General features: G+C 44.3%; 1 protein-coding gene across 3 annotated transcripts in view; it reads left to right on the top strand.

Moving 5' to 3' along the window:
- The window catches only part of creb3l1 (cAMP responsive element binding protein 3-like 1), a 24117-nt gene extending 14997 nt beyond the window's left edge, over nt 1-9120 (top strand). For 2 of the 3 annotated variants that reach the window (XM_017430033.3, XM_017430032.3), the window contains 6 exons: nt 814-872; nt 3165-3233; nt 6267-6369; nt 7216-7372; nt 8076-8244; nt 8325-9120. In XM_017430033.3, the coding sequence (XP_017285522.1) occupies nt 814-872; nt 3165-3233; nt 6267-6369; nt 7216-7372; nt 8076-8244; nt 8325-8352 (585 nt within the window). In that variant the 3' untranslated portion in view covers nt 8353-9120. The remainder of the gene's footprint in view (nt 1-813; nt 873-3164; nt 3234-6266; nt 6370-7215; nt 7373-8075; nt 8245-8324) is intronic. The other variant, XM_017430034.3, reaches the window with a different exon arrangement.
- Nucleotides 9121-9912: the final 792 nt, after the last annotated feature.

Raw genomic sequence — 9912 nt, 5'->3', positions numbered from 1 at the left:
GCATCTCCTGATTCGGTTGAAGACAAACTTGTGGAAGCAGAAGAGTCCATGACTGAGGTTGAGGATAAAACATCTGAGGTGTTACAGGAAAGCTGTGGGTCAAAGGAGGGTGGGATGTCTGTTTGGCTGGGGGCAGGAGGGGAGGATGGTGAGCTTGTTCCTGAAATGAACCTATTGAAGAATGTGTTCAGCTCATTTGCTCTGTCCAGACTTCCATCTATCCGATCTTCCTTCTGCTTGAAGCCTGTGATCTTCTTCATCCCTGACCACACATCTCTGATATTATTCCTTTGCAGTTTACTCTCCAGCTTCTTCCTGTACACCTCCTTGGTCCCCAAAGGTCCCCAACCCCCAGGCCATGGACTGGTACCGGTCCTTGGGTCATTCCACACAGAAAGAATAATTAACTTACAGTATTTCCATTTATTTATTTTTGGAGTCTGAACGACATTTATTTTGAAAACTGACCGGATTCTCTCCACTACGATTCAAAGTTCAACAAGCACTCTGCTTTAAAGGACGAGTTAGCGCTCGGAGAATGACTCCCGGCTGCTACCACGACCAAATTTAGCTCAATATGTCTCCCGCGCTGGCAAAACAAGCGAGAAAAAGTGCCCAAAAAACGTGAAAATAATCATCTTTTTCGTTGAAATCTGCGTTAAAATGATCAAGCTGTCCCTGTAAGTAACACAGCAAATAACGGTTTACATCAAAGTTTTTCTAACAGGTTTGCCTTTTAAACAGCTGTGATAAAAATGATACTTCAATTTGACCAATTTATCAATAATCTTTTTTTTTTTTTTTTTTTTTCAGATCTCAACTCAGGAGAGCCGGAGGAAGAAGAAGGAATACGTGGAATGTCTGGAAAAGAAGTAAGGGGAGGAAAAACAAAAAAAAACCCCAAAAAAAACATCTTTATTTTTTCCATTTCTGCATTAGCTCGCAGTTAAACGCGGCTTCTTCTGTGTTTCTCCGTCAAATTCTGCTACTTGTTGAAGCTGAAACGCGTTCAGATCTAAATATATCAGGAATAAAAAGTGTTTTATGTTGGTCCAGCAGCTGGAAATACTTTTATAAGCGCAGACACACCAGTGAAATAAATCCATAACTTCGAGCATTATTCTCTTCTTTTATCTCACTCGAGTTTTCCCCTTAAATGATCTGTTTTTACTTCTTTTTCTTTTTTAAACCCAGGATCTTGCTCTTGATAAACAGACTAAAGAGGAATGAGAGTTGTGTAACGCTGAAGTGAGCTTGGCAGGAGCTGCTCAGACCGATGCCAGTTTAAAAAGAAAAAAAAAAAAATCCATATTTCGAGGTTTTCCTGTCTGCGAGACGTAAGAGCTCAGCTGAGGGTTGACTTGGAGGCAAACCCGGGTTCCTCAGGAGGTCGTTTTTCTTTTAGGCACTTAATAAACCCAAAAGACGAAGATTTCATCAGCTGTCGTCTTCGTTGGAGTTGTTGCTGCTCGTTAGCGAACAGCTAAAGTTAATTAGCGCCCTGATTTTAAAAATTTTTTTGGTTTTCTGGTCTTTTGTCGTGGTCGTGGCGGGACTCCAGTCACCTGCCGAGCACATGGTTCAGCAGGCACTCACCGACTTCCCTGCCATGGAAAGTCGGGGGGGCGGGAAAAAAAAAACAACTAAAGTGTGGCTTTATTTGACTCCGCTTTCATCGCAACGCTGGAGCTGAGTCGGCTGTTTTCCTGTTTGCTATTTACTTTTTGTTCCTCAAAAAAAACAAAAATGCTGCAATCACAGAAAATAGCCAGAATCAAAAATGGAACTGTCATTGAATTTAACATTCATTCATTCATTCATCACCTGGTCCAAAGACATGGACACTATTGAGGAAAAAAAAAACGTTAATTTTTCATCTTTCATGCACATTCAGCTGTTTGCTGCCTTCTCTCTGATCATTTTTCTGTTCGTACATGAAAACCTTCGGCTCGTTCAGGAAACTGCTGCTACGGCGTCTGATTTTTTTCAAACTCGTTTACTTTGAAATATTTTGGTTTTTGTTCCAACATTTTTCCCCACAGAAATCTTTGAATCCTTCAGAAACAGCTTCAACAAACTGTTCCTGTCCCCTAACTGCTGTTCGGCTACTGTTAGCTTTTAATTAGGTTTTGATTACTTTTTTAGCTAGCTAATTTCACCTTTTAGCTACCATTCTACGTTTAGCGAACCTTTTTCTACTATTTGCTTCTAAATAGCCTTTTGCTCCTTTTTGCTTTAAGCTGTTCTGCTGCTATAGGCTTTTATTTAGCCTGTTGCTTATTTTAGCTTTTAGCTACAGTTCTGCTACTTTTAGCTAGCCTTCTTCTACCTTTTCTACTTTTTGCTTCTAATTAGCCTTTTACTACCGTTAGCTTTTGCTTATTTTCTAACTTCTATTGAGATTTTTGTTACTTTTACTTTTTAGCTAGCCTTTTCCTGTTTTTTATCTGACAGTTAGCTTTTTTTACCTTTATTTTCTAGCTAGCCTTTTGCCACTTTTAGCTTTCAGCTAGTGATTTACTATTTTTCTGAGTGTTTTGCTCCTTTCAGCGTTTAGCTAGTGTTCTGCTTTTAGCTTTAACTACTCAGTTTTAGCTGTTTCAGCAGGTTTCAGCAGTCGTTCAGTGCTCCCTGAATCCTTCTTTAGTGACGATGAAATAAGGATCCGTTTTAAACCTCATCTCAAACCAAACACGGTTGGAGATGAGGAGGTTAACAGCCGAAGGAGGAAGAGACGAGCAAGATGTTCGGCTGATAATGGAGATCAGTCAGATTAGTGGGAGAGCTCAGCAAAAAGAAAGACGAATGAGTGAGTCATCCTCCATCTTGTCGGCTCTCAGCGTATGTTTTCCAGCACTGATCTGCAGGATCAGCTCAAGTTTTCAGTTCAGATTAAAAAAGGAGCCAAACACAAAGAGTGGATTAGTTTCACCGCAGCGCTGAAGCTTTCAAACTTCAGCCGGTGGAGCCGATCCATCCAGAAAGCTGGGGTGGATGTAATATTCCTGCAGCGCTTTCTCTCCTTGTCTAAAGTGACAAAAAGACAAATCGGAAGGGATGATTCCCAACAACTGCGTATCACGCGCAGCTTTAAACGAAGCAAACTTATCGGTTTTATCATAATAATGAACCCACGAATGACAGGAGGTCTGTGTGTCCTTCAGGGTGGAGAGCTACACGTCGGAAAACAGCAACCTGTGGAGGAAAGTGGAGAACCTGGAGACGGCTAACAGGTGAGGCGTTCACGCCGGATTGGGGACCAGGGGATGCCGTCGTATCCGCGGAGTGTGACGCCGGCGCATTTAGTGGAGGGGTAAACAGAAATCGATCCGCTCCCTGGGTTAGCCGCCGCCGCCGCCTCCTCTGTTATTACGACAGCAGGAAAAAAACCCGTTCTGCTTTCATCCAGAAGTGGCTGGTTAGGCGGGCGGTTGGGTGGGTGGGCGTGGAACGGGTTGGAGGGGTCCGTCTGTGGCTGCCCTGGCCTGTCATTAAAGTAACAGCAGCTTTCATCATGAAGAGCCCCCCCTCCCCCTCCCTCTCTAACGGAGGAACAATGACTTGGCACAAAGCGAGGAAACACGAGTCAGCACGCTCCCCCCTCGTTAAAGCCCAGATCTAAAATAGGATTTTAAATAAGAGCTAAATTTAAGATCCTAAAAATGACCTGCATGCAGTTATTAGTGGTCATTTTGTTCTCCCTGCAGGTTTATTTTAGGAGGGGGGGTGGATTTAAAAAAGTCTGCCCCGGATCTGTGACATATTCTTGCCAAAGTAAACCAATCCTGCGGTCCAGATCTTTAAAAATTGGGGTTCTGTAGAAAGCTCATGAACATGTAGTGTCTTACCTGTCGTGGATGGCTCTTTGAACGACCTCGTTTTGGAAGAAAAAGTGTTAAACTGGGATTGATCAGGCAGTCGGAGTGAGATGGAGAACAAAAAAAACCCCTTAACGTCGACGTCGGTTCGGCTTTAAGGTTTGTTCCAGCAAAGTTAGGTGCTCCTCAGAGGTCAGATCGGCTTCACCGCGTTCCGGTTGCGAGTTGGAGAACCAGAGGGATTCGCTGATAACAACGTGTTCGCTTGCGTTCTGGGAAAGAATGAAATCAAACCTTAACAAAAAAAGGTTTCTCCGAACGACATCAGAGGGTGCAGTTTTGAACACGTTCACTCCAGTAGATTTCCCGGATTTGATAAAACGCAGTTCTGAAATGCGGGTCTGCACTCGATGTAAACAGCCTCTAAATCTGGAGTCGCGTGACTACATCAGGCCCGGCTGTAGTCTGTGAAGGTAAATGAACGCGGTCGTTTGACCTTATTTCAGTCACTTCAGCTGTTTCTTTAGGCCAGGGGTCGGCAACCCAAAATGTTGAAAGAGAAGAGAAAAAACAAATATGTCTGTAGCCGCAAAAAATTAAAAGCCTTATATAAGCCTTATAATGATACACATGCTGTATGTATCTATATTAGCTATATTAGCCTATCTGATAGGCTAATATAGCTCCTTCAGAGTCCGGCCAGCCGGGCCAGCCCTGGTTCGTGGGTATGACCAGATCAAGCATAAAGTGCGAACGGTAGGAATATAAACAACAGCGTTAGCTGACCCTGCAACATTTATGTCGTCTGTCCCCCAGCTGAAGGTGCTGTAAAGCCTGAAACCTCCGGCGGATAACAGCTGTCCTACTCCACGCAACAATCGCAGCATTCAGAGCATTTGTTCCACTGCACCTCTCTTCCTGAAGTCTCAGGAAAATCCCCATAAGTTTAAAAAACAGCAACAACACAGGGCCAACTTTGTCCATAGCGCTTGCGTTGTTTACACAACTTCCACCAAGTTTTCGAATCGCCTCCCCCCCCCACAACACAAGAAGGCGTTTCTCTGCCAAACTGGCCGGTGTAGACGCGATGCATTCTTTAAAGAGCCAAGCAGAGTAGACTGGAGTAGAGCCGGACTTCTGAATTAGAGCCAGTGTAAAAGGGNCTTTATCGAGCCGAGCCGAGTAGAGCGGGACTTCTGAATTAGGGTCCGTGTAAAAGAGGCATATATTAAAAAATATATTTCTCTCCTCCATCTTTTTCCATTTTCAAACATTTTTGAAAAAGCTCCAGGGAGCCGCTAGGGCAGCGCCAAAGAGCCGCATGCGGCTCTAGAGCCGCGGGTTGCCGACCCCCGCTTTAGGCAAACAAACGCACCTGGTAGACGGCTGTTAGCCGCCGATACGACATTGTTTCTTCTTGTCCGTAACCTTGACGGTTAGAACGCTCACCGCTGCAGAGGGCGGCCATATTGGATTTAGGAGTCGGGTTTGACTTTCGGAGTCATTTCTTTTTCCTGACTTGGAATTGGAAATTTTTTCCTCCTGAGTATAAATAGAGCACATTATTATGGTATTCCTACAGGATGTTGCAGCTTTTTGATCAGATTAGGAAAAAAAACTTGTCTTTCTCTGAACTGAGGTCATCCGGTGAGCCGTCTGCAACAGGTAAGATATTCCTCGGACATCTGGACTGTTACTTCACGTCTGCCCCGCCTTGAGTCAGCAGTCGGAGCTTGAAATGGTCACGCTGAGCACTGACTTGCTCTCTCAGCCAGCGTGACGTGTTATAAGTGGTGTATATTTTAGGCAGCAGTAACTCCAGCTGTAAACCACTGCGGTCCGACTTCAAAAGACTGGTTTCTGTGACGCTGGGAAGCATCACCCCGAGTGAGTTTATTGCAGCCGGCAGTTTCTATGCTGCACGCCGGATTGTGTCACGGGGCTCCGGCACGGAAATATGAATCACTGAACCTCTGGATTGTTTTAATTTGCCATCTAAGTATCTGCCTAAGTGGCGTAGCAGCTTTTGTGTCTTCCTAAACGCCCCGCAGGCTTCTGTCAGACTCGCCTGCCCGTGCGTTTTGGCGTAAAACCAGCCCTCTGTCTCCCCCTGGTGGCCGCAGAGTGTCCTTGCAGCTCATACCATCAGAGCCCTGCTCCCCAGATCCCACCGATGTCCCCCACCCCTCCTCCCTGTGGTTTCACTGGCTCTGTAGTCTTCATCCAAGCGGTAAATCACGCTGAAGTTTACCGCGGAGACCTGATAATGAAAGCCGTGCTCCGGCAGGGCAGGGCCGAGGGGGCGTGTTTAGGTGAAGCGTAAGCTTTTCTTGCGGTCCTCTGGGCGGAGAGGCAAGAGCACCCTGTGGGAAGCGACGCGATCATTAGAGAGGAGCAAACTGCTGTCCTGAAAGTTGACTCTGCTCTCCCGTTTTTCTATCTCCTCAGGTCTCTCCTGCAGCAGCTGCAGAAGCTTCAGTCTCTGATTTCAGGGAAGGTCATCCCCCGCTCCTGTAAAATGGCCTCCACTCAAACAGGAACGTGCCTCATGGTAAAGCATCAATAATGTCCTGAATAAGACATTTTCCTTCCCCTCTTAACTTCCAATCTGCGTGGCCCCCTTAATTCCCTTTAAAATCACTCCTGAGTTTAGTTTAAGCAGGGGTGTCGAACTCAACCGGAAGTAAAAACTCTGGCCAGTATTAGTCAATAATTAAAGAAAAAAACAATTTAAAAATATATATATATATATATATATATATATATATATCAGATTTTTCATACAGACTGAAACAAGTGTTCCTGGAAGGGACGGCATATCGCTGACTGCCCTGCAGGTCAAACTTTAAAACAAAAAACCTTCAGTGATCTGTTATAAAGCATGTGTTGGGAAGGACTCTCAGCTACTACCACGTCACATGTTTGCACATTTTAACCAACCGAGTCGTAGCCACAGGAACTTTTCTCCCGTGTTGGCGGCGGGCGACAAAAACACATTTAAGCAACTCGGGTCTGACATCTTTTCTTGGCTGCAGGTTAATCAGCGAGTCTGATTGGTCCCGGTCGTTTGTTTGTTTTTATTTTTTTGAGGCTCCTTCTAAGTCAAAATCAAATCTGATTTTTTTTTCTCAGCTTCAGAGTAGACTCTCAGCTGAGCTTTGTGTTTCTAAGCCAGACAGGAAACGACACAGACTTGATCCGGCCTGTTTCAGATACGGTCCTCGAAGTTTGGCACACGTGACTTTCAGCAAGGTTCTGGTTTAAAGATGCGCAGATCGCCTCCGGATCCTTCAGTCTGAGGCTCGCTCGGCGGGGAACATCAGAAGCGTTTCTTTGCTCAGATGCTCTGTTGACCCGGGGTTTTTTTTTTTTTTTTTTTGCTCCTCTCTCCGCACAGATGGTGGCGCTGTGTTTCGTCCTGGTGTTGGGCTCCTTCTCCCCCTGTTTCCCCCCTCTGTCGTCGCTGTCTCACTCCTCCTCTCTGTCCTCTTCCTCCCGCCCCCTGCCTCCCTCTCATCCTCTGCCGTCGGCGGACCTCTACACAACTGCTCAGGGTACGTACAGGAAGCTCGTTTCAGAGTGTCACGTCTTTAAAACTGAGGTGCTTTGTCTTCAGTGCTCTAAAATGTCTCCTAGTCCATCTCATCACCCTGGAAAGTGGTTCTGTGCGTCCTATTTCTCCCCAGATATAAAGCTGACATTAAACCTTCCTGTTTGCCAGCCATCGCCTTTTAAAATCAACCTTAAAGCCCTCGAATCGTCCCGAGACTTTTCTTCTTCTGCCTAAAGCAGACCTGCTTTCCCTTTTTAAGAATCCGCCACAAATAAGAGGCGTTTCCGTCGACGGCATTGAAAAGCAGCTACGACACAAATGCCAGCTTCTCCTTGAAGGAATGCATGTTGCCCCGCCGCCTTGGATGCCAGAGCTTTTAAATAAAGTCTGGTTTCATTAGGATTTGTCCACTCGGTCGTGAGATATTTTGCTAACATGTGGAAATGGTCACCGCCGAAGTTTTGCAGAATGTAGGCCAGTCACTTGACTCAAGCGTCCATGTTGTTTTTGGCAGATTCAGGTGCTTTGTTGATGTTGAGCGTGTACCTGCAATTCAGAATTGCCCCTCCGTGCATCTGTATTCAAACAGCACTGTTTAAATTGGCTCAGGATGATTTTTTTTTTGAGTTTATAGTTTGCACGGCGAACACGAGTGAATGAACCTGTGTGTTTCTTTCTTTTTTTTTTTTTTTTGTGCGCCGCAGTCCGTTCCCGCAGCCTGCTCTTCTACGACGAGCGGGCTCCCCTGGAGGAGAGCTTGGTGCCGTCAGGCGGCAAGCGGCTACAGCCGGAGAACCACGCCCATGTCCAGACGCGCCGCCACACAACCGACGTCCACAGGAACCGGACGGCCGGGCCCGACTTAGACCAAAGGTAGCAAACATCTCAGCTGCCACGCGCCGCGCCCGCCGCTCGTCAGCCCTGTAACCTGCCGCTCTTCTTCTCTCCTCTAGAGGAAACAAACCGGATGAGGTTTTCTGACTTTGAGGAACTTCTCGCCCGCTGACAAAGAACCCTCCCCTCCCAATGCTCCAGATAGCAGCTGGTCTCAGATCAGCCCCCGACGTTCCTCTGACCTGTCGACCAATCAGCTCCTTCAGTAAGCTTCAGTCAGACCATCGAAGCCTCCACATCCTTCATCTCTCTGCTCAGACATAAAAAAGGAACTTATCGTTGAAATTTCCACTTTTATGCACTAAAACTCTCATCTCTTCACGTTCGGATCAAACCCACGACGACTTTCAGACACGATTTAAGACTCTTTGTCATGGCAGGCCTAAAAAAAACCTTTTTCTTGGATCAGTGTTTTTTCTCTTTATGGAAAACCCAAAAAAAGCATCATGGGGAATGTGGTTAAAATCTAAAATGTCACAACTTGTACCTATTTTTTCTTAAAGAGTCATAAATATAAACATATATATTTAAATAGTTTTTTTCCCCATTTTACTTCCAAAGTGCTTTAACTTTTATTTACCAAAGGGCTCATCATTCACTTATTTTGGCCAGCTGTAACTTTTTAACTCATTTTTATTATTATTTATAAGAACGAATCTTTAAAAAACAGTTGAAAAAAAAAAAAGGTCCAATTGAATTGAGGATGAATCAAACAGAACATAATACAAAGCGGTGCCATTTTTTAAAAGTGCCTTCCACATTTTTTTCAGCCTGGTTCGGCCTTAAAGCGAAAAAAAAAACAAATAAAAGGTTCAGGATTTATTTCTTTGACGGACCTGTTTGAGGATCTGAGGGCACTTCGCCGACTTGTTCAACAAAACATGATTTATACGCCCTTCTCTTCGGATTCTGACCAAAATTCTGTCTTTTTGGAGGCATTAAAGGGACCATTAAGAGGGTAGGAAACATTTTTTTGTTTAGATATAAATCGTATATGTAATATATTTGCAGCACCAACAAAACAGCATATTTAATTTATGCCAAAACAAAAGAAGTCATTCTGAACTTGTTTTTTTTTTCAAGTTTCTTATAATTTCCTTTTTTTAATGTTTTTTTTAAAGAAAAGCAACAACAAATACGACTTTTAATATATTTTGAGCATAAAAAAAGAGCATATTTATTTTATGCGAGGAATTAAAAAAAAAAAAAAACTTAAAAGAGGTGCGCTGGTTTGACATTTAGGATGATGTGAAGCTTTGACATGATCCGATTGTCTCTTAACTGTAATACAGTGTTGATGTTGAGCTGCTGTCGCGTGAATATCTTTATTTTTTGGGCAAAAAAAGCGAACACATCTGTGCTCCTAAACGTCAGTTTCTCTGCCACGTAGGTTTAAAACGATCGAACATTTGAGCCCCTGAATAAAAAAAATGGTTTCAAACGGTAACAGGACAGATGATAAACGTGCTCACGCGGCAGCAGCTCGTGTTGTATTTATTCTTTGTTTGTAGAAAGTCTGTATATATCGATGAAGCCAATCAGGGGACTGAAACATTCCAGGAAAAGTAACACCACTAGTTGTTGTTTTAGATTAAACGTTAGCTCTTTTTTTCTTTTTAAAAATCACCACTATCCATAATGAAGCGG

The sequence above is a fragment of the Kryptolebias marmoratus genome, linkage group LG23 (genome assembly GCF_001649575.2).
Source record: "Kryptolebias marmoratus isolate JLee-2015 linkage group LG23, ASM164957v2, whole genome shotgun sequence".
Taxonomy (NCBI): domain Eukaryota; kingdom Metazoa; phylum Chordata; class Actinopteri; order Cyprinodontiformes; family Rivulidae; genus Kryptolebias; species Kryptolebias marmoratus.
This window is presented reverse-complemented; position numbering and strand designations above follow the sequence as displayed.